At 42.7% G+C, this 27,555-nt stretch overlaps 1 protein-coding gene across 2 annotated transcripts in view; it reads right to left on the bottom strand.

Annotated features, from left to right (window-relative positions):
- The window catches only part of FMN2 (formin 2), a 415,306-nt gene that overhangs the window by 368,576 nt on the left and 19,175 nt on the right, over positions 1-27,555 (bottom strand). For both annotated transcript variants that reach the window (XM_030936062.1, XM_030936061.1), the window contains exon 2: positions 13,799-13,965. In XM_030936062.1, coding sequence (XP_030791922.1) covers positions 13,799-13,965 — 167 coding nt within the window. The remainder of the gene's footprint in view (positions 1-13,798; positions 13,966-27,555) is intronic.

Here is a 27,555-nt window from a genome sequence, read left to right as displayed (position 1 = left end):
TTTTATACTCCTTCTGGCTCTTGAGAAAAGGAAAAGGAGGTCAGAAGAAATACAAGTCACATCAATAGAACTAATTAATATTCAGTGCATCTACAGGAGAAGAACAAGAAAAGAAAATCATGACAGAAAAGTTGAGCTGAGTCACCCTTTTTAATAAAAGTCCATCATACAAATTCAAAATGAATTCTGAGTCACCCAACACTGTTTGCCAAACTGGTGATTAAAAAAAAAAGTACCAGTTGTGAAAGTCAAAATGGATATCTAAAACAGCATAATCCTCTTAAAGGAGGAAAAACCAATCATGAAGAAAGTATGTCATTGTCTTAAAAAGCGTGATTGCCATGAATGTGTTTTTTAAAAATCTATTCTTCTAAGTTTCAACTACCTTTACTGTTGGGAGGCATGCTAAAATCCAGGAAACTACTGACTGGCAGCATTTCCTCTGAGCTCAGAAAACTTCATGGTGAGGAGAATAACAATAATTATCATTACTACTTTTGCAACAATGTGCTTGAATTGAGCATTACAGGGGAAAAACATCACCCGTTTTGCCCTCTGAAATAAGATACATAAATGGCAACACATATTAGCAATTTATTAAATTATGTATTGGATCAGAAAAATAAAATAATCTCAAAATAGGCTTAAACATAATAATCTCCAACCACACCTAAAAATACACATGCTTAAACGCATATGTATAAAAACTTGGATACTGATTACTACTGGATCCAGTCATACACACATTCACTGAGTAGTAACTGGGGACAAAATACCACAAATCGATTTTAAAAAAAAAAAAAGAAAAGAAACATGGCCAGGCACAGTGGCTCACGCCTGTAAACTAAGCACTTTGGGAGGCCAGGGTGGGCAGATCACCTGAGGTCAGGAGTTCAAGGCCCTCTGGCCAACATGGTAAAACCCCGTCTCTACCAAAAATACAAAAATTAGCTGTGCATGGTGGCATGCACCTGTAGTCCCAGCTACTCGGAAGGCTGAGGCACGAGAATTGCTTGAACCCAGGAGGCGGAGGCTGCAGTGAGCCGAGATCAGCGCCACTGCACTCCAACTGGGTGACAGGGTGAGACTCCATCTCAAAAAAAAAAAAGAAGAAGAAAAGAAAAGAAGCATGACAAAGTTCTTTCTAAAATGATAGAGTCCAGATAATTAACAATTTTTAAAATATATGTTAAAAGCCTTCTACTTCACACTGAACTATCTGACTACAAACACAGGGGACATAATTTGAGGGGACATAACTTGACCCACTATACAATCAATACTGTGGTAAGGAAAAGTTACCCATCCAAGGCAATTTTTTTTCAAACCATATAACAAGTGCACAGCCTGCAAAGAAATAAATCAAGTAGGAACTTCTTGATACATATCCACTTACTATATTCTTTATGAAATAAATCAACTTTGTAACTAAAAAGTAATATTGGATTGGAAAATCTCCCTCAGAGAAAACTTATTAAGCAGATTTCTTCCTGTTTATATGTATTGACTGGTCCCATCAATGATTTTATCCCACAAGAAATTATCCAATCAAGAAAATAAAACGAACTCTTTGAAAGAGAAGAGCAATGTTGTGTAGCAAAACAATCTCCAGCCCTCTCTGGTTCCTCCCTGTCTTAGGAATTCTAGATGAAATGGAGGTCCCTATTCTTTGGTGAGGTGCTAGGGAAAGCAAAATGCTTCGGTCTTTCATGCCACATTGTCTGTCAAGTATGCCAGACACTTGCACACATACACACAGAGAGCTAAATAAGTACATCATATGTCAATATTCAAGTGTAATACTTCTACAGACTGACCTAGGGAAAGCATGGAGTCACTACGGAATGGTCATGAACTTAACACCAAGTGGGCACGACAGATTTCCCTTCACAATTTGCAGTTACCTCCCCATAGCTTTCCCTACTCTTTCCATTTCCCTTTCACTCATCCAGAAAGATATGGGGGCATGAGGGTTGGTGAAGGAATGTGGTAATTATAGCAGTAAAATTAAGTAAAATGAATTGAGAAAGGAGGATGGCAATAAGCCCAGAAGCAGAGATCCAATACAGAGTCAACTCCCAGACTAATTCCAGAACAGACCCATGTCCCATCCCTTCTCCCATCTTCTCCCTCTCCAAGTGTTTTCTTTTCTCTCTCCCTTTTTTTGTTATTGTTACTGTTTTTTGTTTCTTGGTGACACAGGGTCTCACTCTATTGCCCAGGTTTAAGTGCAGTGGTGCAATCACAGTTCATTGAAGCCTCAACCTCCCAGGCTCAAGTGATCCTCCCACCTCAGCCTCTCCGACAGCTGGGACTACACGTGTGCACCACCACACCTGGCTAATTTTTTAAATTTTTTGTAAAAACAGAGTCTCTCTATGTGGCCCAGGCTGGTCTCATACTCCTGTGCTCAAGCGATCCTCCTGCCTCAGCCTCCCAAAATGCTGGGATTACAGGTGTGAGTCACCGCACCCAGCCCAAGTGTTTTCAAGATTATCAAATATAGGCAACCTTTGATCATTCAAGACAATTCAATGAATAGATTCTCCAGTTCCTCCTCACTGCAGTCATCATAGCTTTCCTACAGCTCTCTTCTTTACAAAATCAAGGCATATTTATTAAACAGTTATGCCTGATTCTGCAACAAGAACTTGAAGGGCAATAATATTAAATACCAATCACTAATAATTACCTAGCATTTGTGATGTGCTAGACATTGTGCTAAATGCCTTATAAATTAATCTCATTTAATCTTCAAAACAACTCCAGGGATGATTAGACATGAAAAATATTAATGTGACCTTGGGTAAATGTTCTCACCTCTTAAGTAGGTGGAGGAGATGGGATAAGAATCGAGTCTAGGACTAGAGTCCGCTCCTAACTACTCTGGGGAGATCTGTCAGGTAAACACAAGGACACAGCATTATATTGTTCAAGGAAACTTCACACAATATTTAATTTGCATTCAGGCATTACAGGGTAAATAGCCAATTATAATATGTGTAACATATCCTTTGAGAGAGAAAATGCAGACTGAGATGGCTAAAGAAGATGTCTGGGAGGGAATGGCATCTAACTCTGAATAGCATCCTATGAGAAAGAGTGGAGCCTAACTGGGAAGTAACAGTGAAGAGCAGAAGTAGTGGTGTCCACAGAGCCCCAGAAGTGAGAGAAAACATGGACAATTAGGAAAATCAACAACACTTCAGCCTGACGAAAGAGTCTGGAAAGGAAAGTGGGTCAGGAGCGGTAGAAGTGGGAAAGTTTTGAAAGGCAGAAGGAAGACCATGGAGATCCAAAGAAGCTGGAGTTTATTCTGACAGAGAAACAATTAAAATGACAAGGCCAGGTGTGGTGTCTCACTTTGGGAGGCCAAGGCAGTAGGCTCGCTTGAGCCCAGGAGATCAAGACCAGCCTTGGCCACATAAGGACACCCCGTCTCTCTAAAAAAAAAATTAAAAATAAAAAACTAGCTGGTCATGATGGCATGTGCCTGTAATCCCAGCTATTTGGGAGGCTGAGGTGGGAGGAACGCTTGAGCCCAGGAGGTTAAGGCAGGCAGTGAGCTGTGATCACATAACTGCACTCCAGCCTGTCTCAAAAAATAAAGTAAAACAACATGATCAGACATATATCACTAGATTTCTCAACCCTGGCACTACTGACATTTTGCACTGGGTAATTCTTTGTCGGGGGAAAGAGGGAGATGTCTTGTGCATTTGGAATGCTTGGCAGTGCCCCAGTCTCTACCTGCTAGAAGCCAGTTGCACCCCTCTCCCCACTGTGACAACCCCAAATGTCTTTGGACGTTGTCAAATGTCCTCTGTAGGGCAACATAACCCTGGATTGAGAACCACTAGACAAGACTGAGGAGACTGGACTGGAAACCAGTAACAGGCAAACCCAAGAAGCTAATGAAAAGGCCAATGTGATCATCGAAGCCAAGTGATGACGGAACCTGAAAGGTGATTTTCCCAATCCTCCCTCACACCGTGACCTTCTAATCCAGCCCTCCAAAATCATCTGGAGAGTATTCCACGTCCATCCTGAGCATAACCCGCTCCACTTCGGAAGCCCATATCATCTCATCTACCCCTCTTCATCACAGACCCTGACAAACCTCCTTGGGATAGGCTTCACATGTCAAGTACTTTACCACATGGTCCTCTCTCTGCTTCTCAAGGCTGACTCTTCCTGTAATCCCGTCACTTTGGGAGGCCAAGCGGATTAGCAATATCAGTTCCCTTGCCCTTAAGGAATAGCCGCCGTAAAGTCCCAAATAATCACAAATTCTAGATGTCAAAAGAGAATGATTATTCTCTCTGAAACCTGTTTCCTCTTTAGTATTCTAACTCTTTAGTAGAGTACCCAGAAATGTGAACCAGAAACTCAAATAAATCATCTACTCCACTGCCTCACATCCAATCAAATGGCAAGTCCTGTCAATTCTAAATCCTAAAGATTCCCTATATCTGACTCTTTCCAACCCCACAGCCTCTGTTTCATTCTATGGGACATTAAGTCCCAAACAACACCCTGAGCTTCTCAATTCTAATCACAACGGGCCTACCTCTCCACCATGGACTGGTCTTTGGAATGTGTAGACCACCTCCACCTCTTAAGTCTTAAACACCAATATCCTTCCCTCTGGCCACAACCACCAACGAATTCATTCTCTCTATATTCTCACTACATCTAATTATTCTCCACTGTCCTTAAGAACTTTAATCTTTTGATTGGTCAACATTCTCTTAATTTATGAGATTTATTTGCTCATGATTTCACCATATAACCTATGGTCTATGCCAACATTATCAGTTCCCTTGCCCTTAAGGAATAGCCGCCGTAAAGTCCCAAATAATCACAAATTCTAGATGTCAAAAGAGAATGATTGTTCTCTCTGAAACCTGTTTCCTCTTTAGTATTCTAACTCTTTAGTAGAGTACCCCAGAAATGTGAACCAGAAACTCAAAGAAATCATCTACTCCACTGCCTCACATCCAATCAAATGGCAAGTCCTGTCAATTCTAAATCCTAAAGATTCCCTATATCTGACTCTTTCCAACCCCACAGCCTCTGTTTCAGTTTAGACACTCTTCTGATCACCCAGATGCTAATTTTAGTTTTCTTCAATCCATTCTCCATCCTGCCACCAGAGTGATATTTTATAAATGCCAATCTGTTTATGGCTTAACTACTCAAAATTATTCAAAAGCACACCCAGGTTGTCTTTGTTTACATTCCTGGTCTCCTTTCTATTCATCATTCTCCCAATTTATACTCCAGAAATACTTAGGAACTGTGCTCACATGCACCCCCATGCCTTTCTAAGTACTGCCCAGTATACAGACTCTTTTTTTTTTTTTTTCTTTGAGACAGAGTCTCGCTCTGTTGCCCAGGCTGGAGTGCAGTGGTGCGATCTTGGCTCACTGCAACCTCCGCCTCCTGGGTTCAAGCGATTCTCCTGCCTCAGCCTCCTGAGCTGGGATTACAGGCATGTGCCAAGACACCCAGCTAATTTTGTATGTTTAGAAGAGGCAGGGTTTCACCATGTTGGTCAGACTGATCTCAAACTCCTGACCTCAGGTGATCCACCCGCCTCAGCCTCCCAAAGTTCTGGGAATACAGGCATGTGAGCCACCATGCCCGACCTACAGACTTCTTTCATGGCTGCTCCCTGCAGCTAACTCCTACTCATTCCTCAAGTCTTGCCCCAGCTATTATCTCCTGAGTTACCAAGGAGACCCAGTTACAAACCTTCCCCTTTGGTCCCTGTACTATAAATATCTCCACCTAGAGCCTAAACATGATTATGACCTGTGGTGAGAGCCAAAGGGTGTTGAACACTTACTATGTGCCTGTAGTGTGCAAAATGCTTTATTCGTATTTATACTTTCCTCTCGCTCAGCAACTACTATATTTATTCCTCATTTTACCCAAGAAGAAGCAAACTTTAAGAAATCCAGGCATTTACCTAAGTTTGCACCATAGCTGAGAAATCCCAGACACTTTGACTATGGAGCCCACTTCATCCACTAAGCTCCAATAATTCATTTCCATGTGTTTATTTATTTAAAGTGGACCGTAAGCCAGTTCAGGATAGAAGCTTTCTTTTCATCTTTGTGTTCCCAGTAACAGGGCAGGGGGTTGGGTGGTAGGTGTCGGAAGGGAAAGGGGGAGCTGAGAAAAAAAAGTGGAAATCATGATTAAATATGAAGAACCCAATCTAAATTAGAAGACAAAGAATTTAAGAATTCCATGAAATGGCAAGAATGAACTGAAAAATAAAAAATACTGAGAATACAGGGGGGAAAGTTATGTTTATTCACCCAAAAAAGAAAATAAGAGGCAGTCAAAAACTTCATCGTGCTGGATGGGAGTTCCCTGTGTAAGAAAAGGATAAACCAAATGTAAACTAAACTAAATATGGGATACTTTTGAGCAAGTGATTGTTTACTCAAAACATAGACCAGCCAGGTGCGGTGGCTCATGCCTGTACTCCCAGCATTTTGGAAGGCTGAGGCAGGTGGATCTCTTGGGGTCACCAGTAAGAGACCAGCCTGGCCAACATGGTGAAACCCTGTTTCTACTAAAAATACAAAAAATTAGCCGGGCGTGGTAGTATCCGCCTGTAATCCCAGCTACTCAGTAGGGTGAGGCAGGAGAATTGCTTGAACCCAGGAGGCGAAGGTTTCAGGGAGCCAAGAGGGCACTATTGCACTGTAGCCTGGGTGAGTGAGTGAGACTCTGTCTCAAAAATAAATAAACAAACAAACAAACACACACAAAAATCTCTTGAACTTAACCCAGGGAAATCCTTGTTCAAATGGCCTGGGGGTTGTGATATTGGAATACTGAAAAGGAAATAAAATCAGAATATGCTATCTGCCTCTGCAGTGCAACAGTTACACAGCATCCACATGTGTTCCAACTTATAGATAAACTATTAACCTTAAAAGTACACCCTAAACATAAAAGTGTATCTGGTAGAAGCTGGGAGGTAGACAGGGCTCAGACTAAATGAAGGCGAAAGTGGAGACACGAATAGTGTGACTATTACATGGTGGGTGGGGTGGCAAGAGATACGATCTGAATTTGATGAAACAATGGCAAAAATCATAAGCATATTATTTAAAATTCAAAGAAGTGTTATGAAAGAGAAACTCGAAATAGCAATATTAATTATATCAGAAGGAAGAGGGAGAGACAAGGAGCTACATTCTCACAGGTGACTGCCAGAAGGCAAGAGCAGTGTCAATAACGGTGGCTAGGGCATGTTGTCTCACACCTATAATCCCAGCACTTTGGGAGGCTAAGGTGGGTGGATCACTTGAGGTCAGGAGTTCAAGACCAGCTTGGGCAATGTGGCCAAACCCGATCCCTACTAAAAATACAAAAATTAGCTGGCCATGGTGCTTTGTGCCTGTAGTCCCAGCCACTCAGGAGACTGAGATAGGAGAATCACATGAACCTGGGAGGCAGAGGTTGCAGCGAGCCGAGATTATGCCCCTGTACTCCAGCCTGGGTGACAGAGACTCCATCTCAAAAACAAAACAAAAAAAGGCATCAGCAGGCATTAACATACAGCAAGTCCACACAGCATCGGCAGGCATTAACATACAGCAAGTCCACACAGCATCAGCAGGCATTAACATACAGCAAGTCCACACAGCTTATGTAAATTTCGGTAAACAAAATAATCAGATAAAAGAACTGTTAAAGTTGGTCTGAAAAAATTATCATTTTAATACCACCTTTAAAATACAAACAACTTTGAGAGTTGATACGGTACACAATGTTTCAAAAATAAATATAGAGCAAAAAATAGATATGTGTGTATATATTTTCTTAGAGCTGAAAGACGTGGCAAGGCTTTTGTTGCTTCTCAGGAAAAGATCTGTGTGGGCTTGGCTAAATAGCATCAAAATGTTTTTCCTGCTCTGGAAAAAAAAAAAAAAATGAATTCAAGGCCAGGCTAGGTGGCTCACACCTATAATCTCTGCACTTTGGAAGGCCAAGGCAGGTGGATCACCTGAGGTCAGGAGTTCAAGACCAGCCTGGCCAACATGGTGAAACCCCATCTCTACTAAAAATACAACAATTAGCTGGGTGTGGTGGCACATGCCTATAATCCCAGCTACTCAGGAGGCTGAAGTAGGAGAATCCCTTAAACCCAAGAGGCGGAGGTTGCAGTAAGCCAAGATCGTGCCACTGTACTCCAGCCTGGGCAGCAGGGTGAGACCCTGTCTCAAGAAAGAAAAAAATAATAATGATTTCAAATGCAAATAATAATTTGTTTGTCCACTTAAGTCTTCTTTTTGTCTATGGTGACAATGAGTAGAACGTATTTCATTAGTTTTCTAGGACTGGCTGCTGTTGGTTTTGATTAATTACTTCATCTTTCAACAGGTTCAAAAATCTTATTTCTTGGGTTTCTTTGTAACCCGAATTTTTATGTCTTCCTTGTCTTTAATTTTAGCTTTGCTCACACATTCATCCAAACCGATGTCCATTTACATACATATCAAAGAGCTCTTGCCCATCTGGTGAGCATGGGATCACCACATGTTTGGCAAAATCAGCAGATCTGCCAAACCCAAACAAGTCCAGCAACCAAAAACATGCATCCAAAAATATCCTGCTAGGCAGACGTTTAAACATAAGCTCATGAAGAATTAAGTAGATTTAGAACCACCTACACCTGCAAAAATGCTTGGGTCAAGTAAACTTGCTTAACTCTTGGTGATGTAAGCGGATCATATAATATCTGCCACAGTTAGGATTAAAGAAATCCTAGAAGAGCTTGTTAATGAATAATCAACAATTATGTAAGATAAGTGTGGTTGGCTGGAAAACATGCATATGACCCAGAAAAAGGGACGTCATTTTGAAAAAGGTATGAGAGAGATGACTAAAATAGGTTCCGCATAAACAAAGAAGCCTAGCCTCAGACCACTGAAATATACCATCATCTATAAGTCAACAATACAATCTGCCAAGTAGCAAGCATTAGTATTATCCCTGTTTTCTCTTGCTAGCAGTTCTATCCTTACGTCCTCCTCCCAAAATGGAGCTGTCTTCTCTACCTCATGAATGGCATAACCATCCACCCAGCTACTTCAAACCAAGAAGTCATCCTTGATTTCCTTGTGTTCTCTTGCTGCCATGTCTACCCCACCAAAAGTTCCATCAGCCATACCTCCAGAATCCACACCAACCTACTAACTGGTCTTCATCTCCCCTGTCACCATCCTGCCCCAAGCTACTGCCACCGTCTAGAACTAAACTACTGCGATATCCCACCTGCCTTCCTGCTTCTACTTCTGCACCTGCCTACACTCAAACATTCAAAGAGCAGGCTGGGGGCCGGGCATGGTGGCTCACGCCTATAATCCTAGCACTTTGGGAGGCCAAGGCAGGAGGACTGCTTGACCCCAGGAGTTCAAGACCAACTTGGGACAACACAGTGAGACCCTGTCTATAACAACAACTTAAAAAATTAGCTGGGCACAGTGGCTCATGCCTGTAGTCCCAGCTACTCGGAAGGGTGAGGTGGAAGGATCGCTTGAGCCCAGGAGGTCAAGACTGCAGTGAGCTGTGATTGCACTACTGCTCTCCAACCTGGGCAACAGAGTGAGACCCTGTCTCAAAAACAACCACCACCACAACAAACAAACCAAGACCAGCCCAGGTGATCCACAAAAGAATATTATAAGACAAATACGTTCTTCCCCTGCATAAAGCCTCCCAAAAGCTCCCATTAAAAAAAAAAAAAAAAAAAAAAAAAAAAAAGCCAGGTGTGGTGGCTCAGGCCTATAATTCTAGCACTTTGGGAGGCCAAGGTGGCAGATCACTTGAGGTCAAGGAGTTCAAAACCAGCCTGGCCAACATGGTGAAACCCTGTCTCTACTAAAAATACTAAAATTAGCCAGAAATTGCTTGAACCCAGGAGGCAGAGGATGCGGTGAGCCAAGATCATGCCTCTGATCTTGCATGGGTAATACAGCAAGACTGTCTCAAAAAAAAAAAGCCATATTCCTTCCATGGCTTTCCAGACCCTACCTATGCTATGGCCTGAGCCCTTGCTGTCCTCATCTCTTGAATCTCCAGCTTCCTCTGAGTCATGCTTGTGCTCCTCCAGTGCCCTTTGGACTTGTCCTGGGAGCTGCCTGGAATGGCCTTCCCACAGACCTCATCTCACAGGGCTCCCCTCTGCGCTCATCCCATGCCACTCACTCCATCCTGTTAGTCCTGTTTTCCTTCATATCACTTATTAGAATCTGAGAGCAATTCATTAGCCTATGCATTTTTACAAAATCTGTCTCTCTCCCTTTTGAATAGGACACACATTGCAACAGAACACATTCTCCCGCTCACTAACACATCCCCAGACACTAAAACACTACCTGCCTTCTAGAATGAATATATTTGGTAAAAATCTATGAATGAATTAACAGGATCACTCAAAGCCATCTTTGTCTTTTAAAGTTCTTGACATCTTAGTCATGTTAAAAGGTAAGACAAAATGTGCAATTGTTTTTCATACTTTCTACAGCACTCGATAAAGCAAAATGTTAGGCCCTAAAACAGTATAAAATAACATAAAACAAAATCAGAAGGGTTGAGTCAAGTAGGCTAATACATAAACTACATCAGTGAAGAGCCTCAAACTGAAGATCTTTATTGCTGTAATTGCATAGGTAAGTGCAGAGAGGAGAAGGGAGAGGAGCGGGAGGTGGGAGAGAGGATCCCATTAGGGAAGGGAACAAAGTGGGCAGGTGGGGAGGTAGGAAGGGTGCCAGTTATGACCTTATTCCCACAGCATGTTCTGTCTCGAAGGGCAACTGATCTCAAGAGGATTGTTAGTTAGAAATGTTCCCAACAGCTATTTTCTGGAAATCAGCAGAGAGACTAATTATCGGAAATTTCTCTCCCCATAGATAAGCACATTTTTCCCCATCCCTCATTGACAACCCAGTCCTCAGAACCCCCTGTATCATTATATCGTCACCCTCTCCGGGTTTTCAAGAAACTCCTTGACTACGCATCCAATAAACGCATAGTTCTGTTGCTGAGCTGCTATTTAAGTATAGGGCATAACATTTCATACAAGAGCATCCTCAGTCTTTTTCTTTGTTTTGTGTTCATTTTGAAGGGGGAGTAGAGAGGCCCTACAGAGCCAGTGAATAAAGGAAGACAAAATGCAATCCCATCAAGTTGAAGGAAAGAAATGCCCGATTCTGAGGAAAGCCTTCACACGACATTAAGGCATTGTATTCCTTTGTTGTTTGTTTTTCACACTCGATGCCACACCCAGCCGCCCTCCAAAATAAGATGACGGGGAAGAGTTACTAGTCTCTAACACAAGGATGGAGTGAGGTGAGTATAAGAAACAACCAGGTTAGTCGATTAAAAAAAAGAGAGAGAGAGAGAGAAAGAAACAGGATTACCCTTTCTTTTCTGTTTATTCAATTCTACATTTATTGACTGGCAAGACTGTTCACTTCTGGGCTTTAAGGGAGGAAAATGTCGTTAACTTGGGAACAGTTTGAATCAAAAGCAAGTGCTAGACACGGCCAGTGTTTGCCTTTGCCTGCACTATACTAATTATAGTTCCAACTTGCCAAATCAATATATCTTCTAGAACTGAGTTCCATAACATTTAACACACCATCATTCTAGCATTCTGCCTCTACAATAACACAGACCTCTCATAGAAGAGAAGGGAGGAAAACATTTAAATTACACAATTTTTCCCATAAGAGAAAAAGATCTACCTAGTAGTGATTAGCCGCAATGTCATTTTAAAAAATTGCAGCAGGAAAAATGTAAACAAATCTCAGGAAGGAAACTTCCCACGTCACACACAGCACAACATGGGGAATTTTCTTTCAAATGGGAAGCATCAAGAATCAAGAAGACCTCTGAATATTTTGTGTGATTTATTTCCCTAATACTAAAGGAAGATTGAGGAAGACTGCAGGCTGTAATGGGTAAAGAAGAGGAAGCAAAGTGAACAGATACAGACACTGTATTATTTATTATCGTATCTTGACCTTAGCCAGGGCTCATTTTCATTGTCTTTAAAACTCATCATTATTTCATTCCTATATATTGAAGAAGGCTAAGAGAGCACAGTTGGCAGTAACAAAACAATGTAAATAACCCATATGATGAAAAACCACAGCCGGGCGCAGTGGCTCATGCCTGTAATCCCAGCAGTTTGGGAGGCTGAGGAGGGTGGATCATAAGGTCAGGAATTCGAGAACAGCCTGACCAACATGGTGAAACTCCATCTCTACTAAAAATACAAAAATTAGCCGGGCATGGTGGTGCACATCTGTAATCCCAGCTACTCAGGAGGCTGAGGCAGGAGAATTGCTTGAACTTGGGAGGCAGAGGTTGCAGTGAGCCAAGATAGCGCCACTGCACTCCAGCTTGGGCAACAAAGTGAGACTCCATCTCAAAAAAAAAAAAGAGTAAAAGAAAAAGAAAAACCATTATCCTCAAATAAAAATCCTGGGCTCTGCACAAGTGGGCCAATCTTCAATTTAGCTATGAGAATTTCATACATGAGAATTCTTACACATCTGGGTTTTAGAGGTACTCGTCCTAACCAATGCCACACATATACCACATACCTGAGAATGACTGGCAATACTCTGTCTCGACAATGAGAATCCAGCTGTGCTCATATTCGTTCTGTGAATATGCCTGGTGAATTACTGTTCTACACCTATGAACCCTCTTGGTGAATGCGAGCTGGGGATGAAGCAGACGATGCTGCTTCAAGTCCATACTTCACACATACATGAGTTAGGAACGCACCAAAATAGCATTGTGGGGCCCATGGAAACCTGCGGCCCACTGGGAGGAATAACTGTGCCCAGTGGAGCTGCTTCTGAAGGAATGCCTACGACCAGCTAAGTCATAAATACTGACTTACAGCCACTTTAGAATCATCGCTGATTCCAGAGTCTTGAAGCGGTATTTGGACCTCATGTTCACAGCGGCATTATTCACTCATTATGAACCCATATTCATAGCAGCATTATAGCAAAAGGTGGAAACAAGCCAAGTGTCCATTGATGGATGAGTGGATAAACAAAATGTGACATATACCTACAATGAAATATTATTCAGCCTTAAAAAGGAAGGGAATTCTGACACATGCTCCACATGGATGAATCTCAAAGACATTAGGCTAAGTGAAATAAGCCAGCCACAGAAAGGACAAATACTGCATGATTCCACTTATATGAGCTACCTAGCGTAGTCAGATTCATAGAGATAGAAGGAGAATGGTGGTTGCTAGGGGCTTGGGGAAAGAGGAGAATGGGGAGTTATTGTTTAATGGGTACAGGGTTTATTTTGGATGATTAAAAAGAGTTCTAAAGATGGATGGTGGTGGTGGATGCACAACCACATCAATGGATTTGATGCCGCTAAACGGCACATTTAAAAATGGTTACTACGGTAAATTTTACGTTATCTGTATTTTACCACAATTAAAAATAATTTAGAAATCAATTTTTAAAATCATCGCTGATTAAAGCAGGCTAGAGAACTCCTGAGTGACCATCTGTTAAGAAAAGGAGGTTTGGCAAAGGTACTTAATACTCTAGTTTTTTTTTTTTAGTGTACAAACAGACATACTGAGCTGTTGAGCAGCTAAGGAAAAAAAATGCCTGCATCACATGTTGTTTTTAAATTATAGGGTGACTGGGCAGACACACATTGTAGTTGCTATTTCAACAGCAAATCTGCCTCACAGGCAGAAGTGAATTCTCCTACTTACATCAAACGAAGCTGCATTGGTCTGGGCATTCTGATTACACGGTTCCCTGAAGCAATCACTAAAAGGAAGGAGAAGACCCATGGCAATGATCCGCGAGCAAAACTTCTCTGCTTCTTCTGGAGGCCCGTTCTCCTGCTGGCTGAACAGCTTCTCCAACAGTGTTCGCCCTGCAGATGAAACACAGTCATTAACAGGGAGCACTGCCGATCACCTGGCTCTGAACTCGCCAGGGGACAGCGGCTGGGTAAACACTGCCAGGGAGCAACACCGTTTCCAAGGCTACTGACAGAAAGGAGCCTCTCAAGCTAGGAGAAGGCTCTGTAGTCTGAGGCCAGAGTTGCCACATAAAACAACTGCAGAACTGCTTTGCTCTCTCATCCCCCTAAATACCTCCTGCCTCAAAAGAGAACAGGCCAAGTTATGGGCTATACAGTTTCCATCTAAGATTCTTAATTCAGATAAGGTCTTGCTATGTTGCTCAGGCTGGCCTTGAACTCTTGGGCTCAAGCAATTCTCCCACCTAAGCCTCCTGAGTGGCTAGATTTATAGGTGTGAGCCACCACAACCAGCTGGTTTTCTTTTTTTCTTTAATAGAGATGAAGTCTCACTATGTTGCCAAAGCTTACCTCAAACTCCTGGGCTCAAGCCATCCTCCTGCCTCAGCCTCCCAAGTAGCTAGAGCTACTGGCACATACCACCTCACTCAGCTCCCTTTTGGATTTAGTTGGTAAATCCAATTTTGGATTTAAATTTGGATCCAAGGCCAGACACAGTGGCTCACGCCCGTAATCCCAGCACTTAGGGAGGCCGAGGTGGGTGGATCATCTGAGGTTAGGAGTTCAAGACCAGCCTGGCCAACATGGCAAAACCCCGTCTCCACTAAAAATACAAAAAAATAGCCAGGCGTGGTGGCAGGCACCTGTAATCCCAGCTACTCCGGAGGCTGAGGCAGGAGAATCGCTTGAACCTCGGTGGCGGAGGTTGCAGTGAGCTGAGATCGCACTATTGCACTCTAGCCTGGGAAACAAGAGTGAAACTCCATCTCAAATAAATAAATAAATAAATAACCAGGCGTGGTGGCAGGTGTCTATAATCCCATCTACTCAGAAGGCTGAGACAGGAGAATCGCTTGAAACCAGGAGGTAGAGATTGCAATGAGCCGAGATCATGCCATTGCAATCCAGCCTGGGCAACAAGAGTGAACCTCTGTCTCAAAAAATAATAAATAAATAAATAAATAAATAAATAAATAAATAAATAAATATTGGATATAAAGGCTAAACCCCTTGAATTTAATTGCAGATGGCTCTCGAAGGAAGCAGTTCGTAACCCAATGTGCCGCCATTTAGACTCCGAAATATCAGTGACTGACATTCACAGTGTCCATCATGACGGGGACAGAGAATGAAGAGACAAAGAGGCAGGAGGCAAAGGCACCAACCCACAAGAAGTGAAGAGAGCTGGCCAACAAAATAAAAATAAGTCACCCAGAAAAGAGATAAAAATTCACATTTCTCTCAGATGCTCCTCAGAAATATAACACTAGCATAGGTCTGAACTTAAGGACTTTTTTTTTTTTTTTTTTTTTTTTACTATTTCCCTAAAAAAAGGCAAGAGAGGCATAATAAGAAGACACTGGGCCGGGTGCAGTGGCTCACACCTGTAATCCCAGCACTTTGGGAGGCCAAGGCAGGCAGATCATGAGGTCAGGAGATCGAGACCATCCTGGCCAACATGGTGAAACCCTGTCTCTACTAAAAATTTAAAAAAATAATAAAAAAAAATTAGCCGGGTGTGGTGGCGGGCGCCTGTAGTCCCAGCTACTCGGGAGGCTGAGGCAGGAGAATCACTTGAACCCGGGAGGTGGAGCTTGCAGTGGGCCGAGATTGTGCCACTGCACTCCAGCCTGGTGACAGAGCAAGACTCTGTCTCATAAATAAATAAATAAATAAATAAATAAATAAATAAATAAATAAGTAAGACACTGGCTGAGGATCCTAGAGGGCCCGGGTCCACCTAGCCCACGGGTTCTCAATCTTGGCTGAAACTGAGGATCACCTGGGAGAACAGAATTGCTGGAAGCAGGGCTCAGGCATCAGTTTTCTACGGGTCGTCAGTTGGTTCTAATGTTAGCGAGAGTGCAGAGTCATAGCTATGGGCCTTAATTTATTTCCGACACTTTTTTTTTTGAGATAGACTCTCGCTCTGTCACTCGTGCAGTGGCATGGTCTGGCTCACTGCAACCTTCGCCTCCCCGGTTCAAGCGATTCTCCTGCCTCAGCCTCCCAAGTAGCTGGGACTACAGGCATGCACCACCACGCCCAGCTAATTTTTTTGTATTTTTAGTAGAGATGAGGTTTCACCATGTTGGTCAGGCTGGTCTTGAACTCCTGACCTCAAATAATCCGCCTGCCTTGCCTCCCAAATTGCTGGGATGACAGGCGTGAAATACCGTGCCTGGCCTAGCTCTTTAATTTCAAACATTTCTGTAGCTTGTTTTGCATTCATAAACTTTCATCAGAGGAAATGGAAAATCTCTAGGGTCCCTTCCGGGGTCACAATTGCTCCTCCTTCTAATCAGCAGATTCTTTCTTCAAATTTAGATCAACTGTTATCCAGAAAAGTCTTCAGTAATCCCCTTCCATGCTCTTTTGGAACCCCTCATAATTTATTTGGGTAATTAATTATTTTATCTAATTGGTTATGCAATCATTTGCTTAAAGCTGACCTTCCTCACTGAAATGTAAACTTGCTGATGACCAGCATCTATCTTGCAAACTTGGCCACTTGCACCTAAAAAGCATCAATAAATATTTTCAGGATTTCTGAATAAACACAATGCTATGATCCTGTGACAGATTCATTCATATAGCCAGAATTGGAAATGATTTATCAGTCTATACCATCAAACTTTTTATGTAAAGGGTTTTAGGCTTTATGAGCCTATGTAAAGTATTTTAGGCTTTATGAGCCATGTAAGGTCTCTGTCGCGTATTTTTCACTGGTTTAATTTTGTTTCGAGCAACTTTGAACATGTAAAAACCATTCTTAGCTCTGGGCTTTGCAAAACCAGGCCAAGTCTATACTTCAGTTACAATAACTACATTTCAAATGTATAAATGTTCAATTCTATCAGGATACTAGTCATGCAATTGTTATGCCTCTTCCTATTTCTGACTATAAAACAAATCTCAAAAGCTGCCTTTGACATTTCGAGTGACAAAGCAGGACACAAGAGGTCACTCTATTTTCTCCATTTCTTCTAGTCATTAGAGAACATTCTTTGGTCTCCCAGGATTTTTTTGAGGGGAATAAAAAAGTTTTCCCCTACAGAACTTCAGTTTGCCTGCATCTAACTGGAACTAAATATCTAGGAAATAGCATCCCTCAATTCTCAAGTGATTAATTATTATAACAGTATATTGTTGTATTCATCTTACCGAATTACTGGAAATAGCCCTAAAACTAATTCTTTCCTACCACTCAGATAATGTATTTGACAAAAAATAAGGGCATCAGGATCTTGCATGTGTGTGACTGAGAGTAAATGTGTATGTGTATATCAAGCCAAAAATTATCAAGAGTTCCAGAACAGTGTGGAAGAGAGAGAATGATGACCTGTTGGAACTCCACTTCCAAGAAAGCACATGCCCCGAAATCCTTAACGAAGGGTTTCTCTACCACAACCCTATCGAAATCCTGGGCCTGGTATTTCTGTGTTTAGGGGTAGTGGGGAAAATTATCCCGTGCTTTTAGCAGCATCCCTGGCCATTACTACTGGATGGCAGTAGCACAGCCACTTGCCCCCAGCTGTAACAGCCAAAAATGTCTCCAGACATTGCCAAATGTCTCCTGGGGCAGGGGGAAAAATAACCCCAGGCTGAGAACCCCACGCCTAACCTCTCTCTAAAGAAACTTCACCTCCTTCCTTAGTGATAACTTGGCTTCTGCTTGAGGATCTTTGAGGATCTCCTTGCCCTGCAATCGTCTCAGGTGGAGGCATTTTTTTTTTTTTTTTTTTTTTTTGAGATGGAGTCTTGCCCTGTCGCCCAGGCTAGAATGCAGTGGTGAGATCTAGGCTCACTGCAACCTCCGTCTCCCGGGTTCAAGCGATTCTCCTGCCTCAGCCTCCTGAGTAGCTGAAATTACAGGCACGTGCCACCACATCTGGCTAATTCTTTGTATCTTTAGTAGAGACAAGGTTTCACCATGTTGGCCAGGCTGGTCTCAAATTCCTGACCTTGTGATCCACCCACCTCAGCCTCCCAAAGTGCTGGGACTATAGGTGTGAGCCACTACGCCTGGCCAGGTGGAGGCATTTTAAGTCAAATCCCTCACATTTGAGGGACAAAATGTGGGAAACCTCCTTGTTCCCCATGAACAATTCCAGACGATTTCTTCTCCTCCAAAACCATGAGCTTTTCTGAAAATTCCTGCCACTGGCTAGACTCCACTATCCCTCCTCCTTTCTGCCATCCACTAACCTCTAGTTATTCCCTCCCCTCGTCACTCACCAAATAACTCACCTCCTTGCCCCATGTTCCACCTCTACTCCTATCATTCTTAGTGATGTGGACATCCACATGGAGAGCAAACCTGCGCTCAGGAGGATACCTCGCCCGAGACCTTGAGCCCCTTGCCTCCAGCTAACATTTTCTTCACCACAAAATAGCCACCCATTCCCATCTCACAGCCTCAAACCGGTCACTATCAGGAACTGTACCACTTCCGGAAGATCAATTCCAAAGTTTACTCCAAACTCTCCAGTGGCTTCCCATCGCCCTCAGAGTAAAATCAGATCCCTCACTGTGGAGTCCTGATAGGTAAGTTAGCAACAACGAGGAACGGGGGTCCCAGGTGGGGGAGAACAATTGTTCTGAGAGACGGTTAACCACAAACAACCCACTTGCACACTATCCTGTTCCCAAATACCTCACTCTGCATGCAGCCCCAGCAGCATCACTTGATTTGCACGTAGCCCCACAAGCAAGACCCTATCAAACTTTACCCTAGCCCCTGCCTCTTGGCAGACAGCCACTTCTCTGCTGTGCTACCCATTGCTCCTTTGCAACGTACTTACTCTCTAATAAACTTGCATTCTTCACCTCACTACTGTTGCAGTAAATTATTTTATAACCCAAGGCAACAGCCCCAGTCAGTCACAACCCCGCAACACTCACCAGATGCAAGAGCCATCTCCCTACCTCCCACCTCTCACCACTCTTGCCTACTGGCCTTCTCCTCCTGGAACACACTGAGCTCACTCTCACCATGAAGCCTTTTGCACCAGAACACTCTTCCCCCGGATACATCAATGACTCCCTCACTCCTTCATCTCATTCAGGTCTCCGGTCAGTGGTCACTTGCACTGAGAGAACTTCCTAAAACCCTTTCTGAAGGAGCATGACCCATTACTTTTATTCCCATTATCCACTTTATTCTTCAGAGAGCTTAGTCCTTGAATTTATGTAAGTCTGTGATCTGTCTCCTACTCCTGGAGAGTAAACTCCATTTCAGCAATCCCTGCTGTGTGTTTACCACCTTTTACTCAGGACCTCAAGGAGTGGCTGGCAAAGAGGGGATAATCAATTAATTTTTTGATCATCAATGAATCTACGTACAAATGTCTGAATGGAACATCTAACTCCTGAGAACTACCTTCTACCTTTAGACTCTTACTCTAGAACCTCTTCTAAAGCTCCATCCACCATGCTGACCTTGAATACCAGTTATCCCTACTACTGTTGCACAATCTGTCACCTGTGCTGTGTCACTTCCTTCCTCAGTGGCTTAAATTCCATGTTCTATCACTATAATTAAATACTTCAAACACTTCAGCTCTTTTATCCCTCTCTCCCTCCACCACGCTTGTTAGGTGAAACCACAACCTGTTTCGGCGCAGCCATCCACTTTTTCTTTGCCTGCACCTGAACAACTGAACAGTGTAAAAGAAAGCCACACAGGTAGCCTGGGTGTGGTGGCTCACGCCTGTAATCCCAGCACTTTGGGAGGCCAAGGCAGGTGGATCACGAGGTCAGGAGATCAAGACCATACTGGCTAACACGGTGAAACCCCGTCTGTACTAAAAATACAAAAAAATTAGCTGGGTGTGGTGGCACGCACCTGTAGTCCCAGCTACTCAGGAGGCTGAGGCAGGAGAATTGCTTGAACCTGGGAGGCGGAGGTTGCAGTGAGCCAAGATCACGCCACTGCACTCCAGCCTGGGCAACACAGCAAGACTCCATCTCAAAAAAAAAAAAAAAAGAAAAAAGAAAAGAAAGCCACGTAGGTGTTGTCTGTCTTCACCTTCAGTGCACAGCTATATACCTCAATGAGGTCAACACTGCTGTGCGTTCTCATGTAAGCTTCCACTCCAATACAATGTTTAAACAATCTTCTCCCCACCTGACCCATTCTTTCCAATGATGAGATGATACTGTCAAATGATTTACTGAGACAAATTCCAATTATGCAAAAATGCTCACACTTGTCTTCCTCACAATAGAAAGAGGCCCTGTTACAAGCAACAGCAAGTTCTTTCCCTTGTGTTGTGAGCTGAATTCCTTATTGCTTGCCAAGATATCACTTCTTTGGCTATCCCTTCTCTCCTGAAATACAAACACCTCCCTCTTTGCTGGACATTCCTAGTATCACACAAACATGCTTTAAAAAAAAACCCGAAAGAACAAATCCTCCCTTGAACCAAATCACTCTCCGCTCCCAGCTACTATTCCTTTGCTTGGCTTCCCTTCACATCAAAACACTACTGGAATTAACGACATTTGCTACCTCTCCCTCCTTGCTCAGTCTGCTCTAATTTGTTTTCCATCCCCATGATGTGCCAGAAATTGCTGGCCAGCATGGTATCAATAACTTTTTTTTTCTGCTTTTTTTTAAAAAAGATAAGGTCTCCCTCTGTCACCCAGGCCAGAATGCAATGGTCCTATCATAACTCACTGCAGCCTCAAACTTCCGGGCTCGAGCAATCCTCCTGCTTCAACCTCCCAAAGTGCTGGGACTACACAGGTGAGCCGCCACACCCAGCCAACATTTCTGTCTCCATCCTACTTAGTTTATCTTTCAGAAAAATTTCACTGCTGATTTACTCCTACTCCTTAAAGCACTTTATTCTCATCTCATGATATTCCCCTCCCCTATTTTCTCTAACTCGCTAGACATTTTCTCCCAAGTCCCTTTTAATGGCTCCTCTACCCAACATGGCAATGTAAGAGTGCTTTCAGGCTCACCCCACGGCTTATTCTCTCAACTCTTTCCATATTCTCTCCCATAATCTCACCCAGTCTCTAAATACCCCATTCTTTGAAACTGGGCAGACCTCTGTGAATGCACTGACTAGTCAGGAAGTTGCCCTGTATGGTCTTTAAGGGGGACAAGCCCTCAATTCTGGGAATTCCCTGTCATTTTCCAAAAACCTCCTGAATAATCCACCCCTTGTTTAGCACATGATCAAGAAATAGCCATAAAAATAGCCAGCCAGAAGCCCTCGGGGCCGCTCTGCCTACGGGGCAGCCACCCTTTTATTCTTTTACTTTCTTATAAACTTGCTTTCCCTTTACTCTGTGGTTCCCTCTTGAATTCCTTCCTGAGGGAAGCCAAGAACCCATGTGGTCGCCCGGGCAGAACCCCAGTTTTGGGGTTGGCTCTGTGACAAGACTGTATTGTAACAGCAGGAGGACTGGGGGAAAAGATGAGAATTCAAAGAACCACCAAACCAGCAGGTTTACCGATTTTGCTCGTCCAGTGTCCCTCAAGCTGAACTCAAAGTATCCCAAAACCCAGAAGTGAGCATCAGCACCGACAAGGAAAGCTTCAAGGGGCAATTTGGCAATGTGTGTCAGTGATCTTTAAAAATTCACCCCTTTGACCCAGAAATTCAACTTTATAAAAGCTATTCTAGGTAAATGTTCAGAGGTATCCTCAGAGTGATGCATCATAGGAGTATTACGACGATTAAATGAGATAATGCATGTCAAGTATTTATCACAGTTCCTGGTACTATAACAAATAGATTATTAATAGTACCAAAATTAAAAGGAACTAAAATGTCCAACAATAAAGACATAAATAAAAAAGAAAATGATAGCTTTATACACATGACTGTTAACTATAGAGCCATTAAAAGCCATGCTATTACAGAAAGAATAATAACTTAATTGATTTAAACATATTGAATATATATAAAGAAACCAGGAAAATAAAACATCAGCTATCACTGGAGAATGCTAGGGCACTGCTAACAGAATAGGAAATAATGAAGCATTTATGCTGCCTTTCTAGAAAGGTCTGTATTTCAGGGTAACAACCATACCTCGTGAATAAAGAAAAGTCTTCAATACAGAAAAATTCCAGCCAAAATGTGCAAAAGAAATGATAGAATTAGAAAATCACCATTTTGCAATTCCTAATGAAATAATGGGCTCACTTAATGAACAGCAAGTGGATGGAAAATCCATTAGAGAAAATGTCAATTGAAATGCTTGCAAAGAAAGGATCAAACTGTCAGCCTCAAACCCAGGGATCATTCACAGCTTCAGGACAATTGAGAAAGCCAGACATGGTGGGCCCCTGCTGGGGGTGATCATAAAGTACACAGCACCCCCCATCAAGCTCTCCCGCTGTCCCCCAGCCTGTGGAACAAAAGAAGGGAGAACTGAGCATGAACCAAATCAACTGTCAGATTGCACCTAGCATCCATTCTAGAGTATCAGAGAGTTCTGAGGATGGACTAGTTACCGGGTAATATTGAACAACTCATTCTATTTGCTTTCAATATAAAGAATGGCATTGTAGCATATTTTTAAAGTCCATTTTTGAGATACATATTTGATACTAAAATAACACGATGTCTGAAGCTTGTTTTAAATTATTTCACAAAAAAGTAGGTGGCATGGGGTAGAAGGGGAAAAAGGGGGCTGATAAAACTATTATGGCATTGAAAATATTGATGCTTACTGAAGCTGAGTGATGGATTCATGGGAATTCATTTAATTCTCTAAGTGTGTATATTCAACTTTCACAGTAAAATATCTTCGATCACACTATTAAAAAGATTTAATTACATAGAAATATGTGACACAAAAATCATGTGAAAATTCAAGACACAAAGCTAAACAAAGCATGTTCCTGATTTTGCAAAAGCAAGGGATATGAACCCAGTTTATTACAGAGTCAAAATCACTGTGGTGGGAAGGTGAACAGTTTTTGTTCTTTCCAGGAGACACACTCCAGCTGGACTATATACTGAGCTCCTTTTCTATTCAAGGAATGTAATTTGACCGGGTCATCGGGAGTGGACAGAGACATCAACTTTTATTTCTCTTCCTGCATTTGATAATTGAGGATTTAATCGGGAGACACTCACCTACTAAACAGGACGCCTTGAATCTAAACTAGGGAGAATGGGCTGCCCTGAAGCCTTCCAAACACAACCTTACTTTCTTTTTTTTTTTTTTCGAGACAGAGTCTTGCTCCGTCCCCCAGACTGGAGTGCAGTGTCACAATCTCGGCTCACCACAACCTCCGCCTCCAGGGTTCAAGCAACTCTCCTGCCTCCTGAAAAGCTGGGACCACAGGTGTGTGCCACCACTCCTGGCCAATTTTGTATTTTTAGTAGAGACAGGGTTTCATCATGTTAGCCAGGCTGGTCTCAAACTCTTGACCTCAGGCAATCCGCCCACTTCAGCCTCCCAAAGTGCTGGGATCACAGGCGTGAGCCCCGGTGCCTGGCCACAACCTTACTTCTTTTTTTTTTTTTTTTTTTTTTTTTTGAGACGGAGTCTCGCTCTGTCGCCCAGGCTGGAGTGCAGTGGCCTGGCCGGATCTCAGCTCACTGCAAGCTCCGCCTCCCGGGTTCACGCTATTCTCCTGCCTCAGCCTCCGGAGGAGCTGGGACTACAGGCACCCACCACCTCGCCCGGCTAGTTTTTTTGTATTTTTTAGTAGAGACGGGGTTTCACCGTGTTAGCCAGGATGGTCTCGATCTCCTGACCTCGTGATCCACCCGTCTCGGCCTCCCAAAGTGCTGGGATTACAGGCTTGAGCCACCGCGCCCAGCCCCACAACCTTACTTCTTAACTGTGCAAACCAGAGGCTTCCAGGTTCCCTCTGGCACTCGCTTCCACACCCCGTGACTACAATATCCCCCCCTCAGTCAAGGTATCCCCCAGTCCCCTCACTCTACTCCTTGGTCAAATCGCTGTTCCTAGACAGACATGTCAACCACACCAATAAATGAGAATCATTGGCCCTAGAATAATTTTAACTTTTTCAAGTGTCCAGTTTTCAAACCTGCATTTCACTTCATATTTGCATACATTTATTTATTCAACCATATTTCCTGAGCTCTTACTCTTTGCAAAACAGCACTAAGTCAATTTGCCAAAAATCTATCTGCTGAATGAACAGCTCACAAAACACTGCCTGTGGGCAGTAGCCATTTCACAGCAGGGGCTGGTGCCAGCTAGAAGGTCAGTCCCTAGGGCCCAGACCACAGGGTCAGCCAGGGAGGCCTTCAGAAGCACACATTGTCCCAGGGTCACTTATCAGGAAAACTCGAATGGAATCACCATAAAGGAAGAGTTAGGCTCTACCACTGCCGAGGGAACACACCCCCAGCAGCTGTAGCAACACTGCAACTAGAGAAAATTCTCAAAAGCTGATAAAATCATCTCTACAGCACAGATTGCTATAACCTTTATAAGTATATAAATGCTAATTTCTGAGGAATTTATAACTCTATAAAGATGAGGGCAGGAGAGGGACAAAGTTTCTTGGGCTCTTTCTGCTCCCTTTCCTCCCTCCACCCAAATAAAAGACCCAAGGGGAGGGGCCATCTTCCTGTCCTTCAAACCCAGCCTCTAATGTCATTTTCTTAACTAGAAAATGCAGGCCTGTCCAGGCACGGTGGCTCATGCCTGTAATCCCAGCACTTTGGGAGGCTGAGGCTGGCAGATCATGAGGTCAGGAGAGAGAGACCAACCTGGTCAACAGGGTGAAACCCCGTCTCTACTAAAAACACAAAAATTAGCTGGGTGTGGTGGTGCGTGCCTGTAGTCCCAGCTACGCGGGAGGCTGAGGCAGGAGAATCCCTTGAACCCAGGAGGCGGAGATTACAGTGAGCTGAGATCATACCACTGCACTCTAGCCTGGTGACAGAGTGAGACTCCGTCTCAAAAAAAATAAATAAAAAAGAAAGAAAATGCAGGCCTAAGGATGTTAGGTGTCTTGTCAAAGGTCACGCTATCTTCATCTAGGAAAGGCCCATGTCGCTGATCACACATATTACATATTATATACCTAATTATACAGAAATGAAGAAATCTAGAATAGTATAACCATAAATAATTCTCTCATTCTTTTATAGGATGGAAAGTGTTCCTTATTTTCTGCCCATTCCTTTCCACTGAAAACACGTGGACTCTGTACCTTGACTTCATGAAGTACACCCATGTGGGGAGGCATGGGATTGCAGCCACAGCTTAAGCAAGAGAAGCTACTTCCTGGATCCCAATCCTGATGTCAGAGATGTTTGAACCAGAGCAACTCCATCTTGAATAGGGGCTGGGTAAAATAAGACTGAGACCTACTGGGATGCATTCCCAGGATGTTAAGAAATTCTTAGTCATAGGATGAGTAGGAGGTCAGCACGAGATACAGGTCATAAAGACCTTGCTGATAAGGCTGATAAGACACTGATAAGACAGATTGCAGTAAAGAAGCCCGCTATAACCCACGAAAACCAAGATGATGACCAGAGTGACCTCCAGAGTGACCTCTGGTCATCCTCACTGTTACACTCCCACCAGCACCATGACAGTTTACAAATGCCATGGCAACATCAGGGAGTTACCCTATATGGTCAAAAAAGGGGAGGCATGAATAATTCACTCCTTGTTTAGCATACCATCAAGAAATAACCATAAAAATGGGCAACCACTTGGGGCTCCTCTGTCTATGGAGTAGCCATTCTTCTATTCCTTTACTTTCTTAATAAATTTGCTTTCACTTTACTCTAAGGACTTGCCCTGAATTCTTTCTTGTATGAGATCCAAGCGCCCTCTCTTAAGGTCTGGATTGGGACCCCTTTCTGGTAACATGGATGCTTCCATGATGCTAGGTATGGCCTTAGACAGGTTACATAACCCCTGGAAATCCTGTTTCCTCATCTAGAAATTGGAAATAATCATCCTCATTACCTCCAAGGTTTAATGTGAAAATTAAACGAAACAATTTTGGTAACAGGTTTAACACAGTACCCAATACATGTTACCTGCTATTATTATGATCAAGATGTACTTCAGATACTCTCTACTTGTAAATGTGATTAAAAACTTTGGTTCAACTTAAAAGAAGGAAATCATAAGTTGGATCTAAAAGCATTTGAAATAGTATGGTAATAGGCGAGGTAATCACAGATTCAAATATCTTCATCCACCAAGTTTTGGGGGATTTTTCTTAAATTTAGTAGATTTTAACAACAAGGTAATATTTAAGACACTGCTTGCTACAATTCCTAACCTCGATTTTTTTTTTATAAAAGGGCTTGCATTATTTGTTTTACTATATTTATTAAATTCACATCAAAAATAATATTCATTAAATGAGAGTCGGGAACTTACTAATCATTAATGTTCTCCAATTACCGCTGTACTAATCCCCTCACACTCTTCCCACATTCTTCCACACTGCAGCTAATCAAAAGTGAAGCTTGTAGAATCAGCTTTGCAGTCATACACTAGCTATAAATACTCCTCTTACCTTGGGAAGCAAAAATCACAAGCCTAGATAAACATGGACACTGCAGTGGGTGGGAAGTTTTCACTCACCCTCACAACAAATGTTGCAATCCTCTTGCACAATGAAAAAGTAAAATCAGCTATACTTGCACTGGGGTTTTATTGGGCCTCTGACTATGGACACTACAAAAAGTAAAAAATACTTTATTTTAACAGGGCTATACAACGTAAAAGGCATTTCTGCATCTACTGTCAGCTCTGTGAAGTAGGCAGAACAGGATTTATCATCACAACTTCAAAGAAACTAACCGAGGAATGAAAAGGTTCTAGAGTCTGCCCCAAGTCATAAGATTGGAAAGTGGCAATGCCAAAACTGGACGCACACTCTGCTTTCCTCATTTTTATTCCAGGGATCTTCTACTTCTGACTCAGCCAGCAACTCTGGGAAAAGCTTCTGACCAACTTTCTGCATTAGGATATAAAATAAACAGACCAGCGATCTGTGCCCTGCAGGGGCTAACAACCTACTTACAACAACCAAAGTCCAAGAAGGAAGATTTTCAAAGCAGTCTGTTTAGAACACACTGCCTTAATTAAACATCCTTAGTGGAACTGGGAGGTTGAGGAGGAGCAAAGATAAGATATAACCAAGCACTTAGGAGTCTGTCATATCCCAAAGAATGTACTAGGCCTACTAGAGGAAGACAATCTGAAGAAAACATGCTCCCTGCCCTTAACTAATAATAATAATAATAATACCATAATACAATGTAGCTGGCATACTCTTGTAGAAGTGATGCAGAGTACGGGCTGGCTCCTAACTGCTGACAACACAGAGGAGGGAGAGTCTGTGTCTTAGTATATGTATTTGCTGTAATTGATGTGGAACACATCTTTAATACCCTTCTCAATATTTCTAGTGTCAAGTAATATGAATGCATCAAATGTGGTCTCAGTTCACCACAGAGAACATCCAACTTCTTCAAAACAATATTGAAGATA

This window comes from Rhinopithecus roxellana, chromosome 8 (assembly GCF_007565055.1).
Source record: "Rhinopithecus roxellana isolate Shanxi Qingling chromosome 8, ASM756505v1, whole genome shotgun sequence".
Lineage (NCBI taxonomy): Eukaryota > Metazoa > Chordata > Mammalia > Primates > Cercopithecidae > Rhinopithecus > Rhinopithecus roxellana.
Note: the sequence above shows the minus strand (reverse complement) of the source record. Positions and strands in the feature narration are given on the sequence as shown.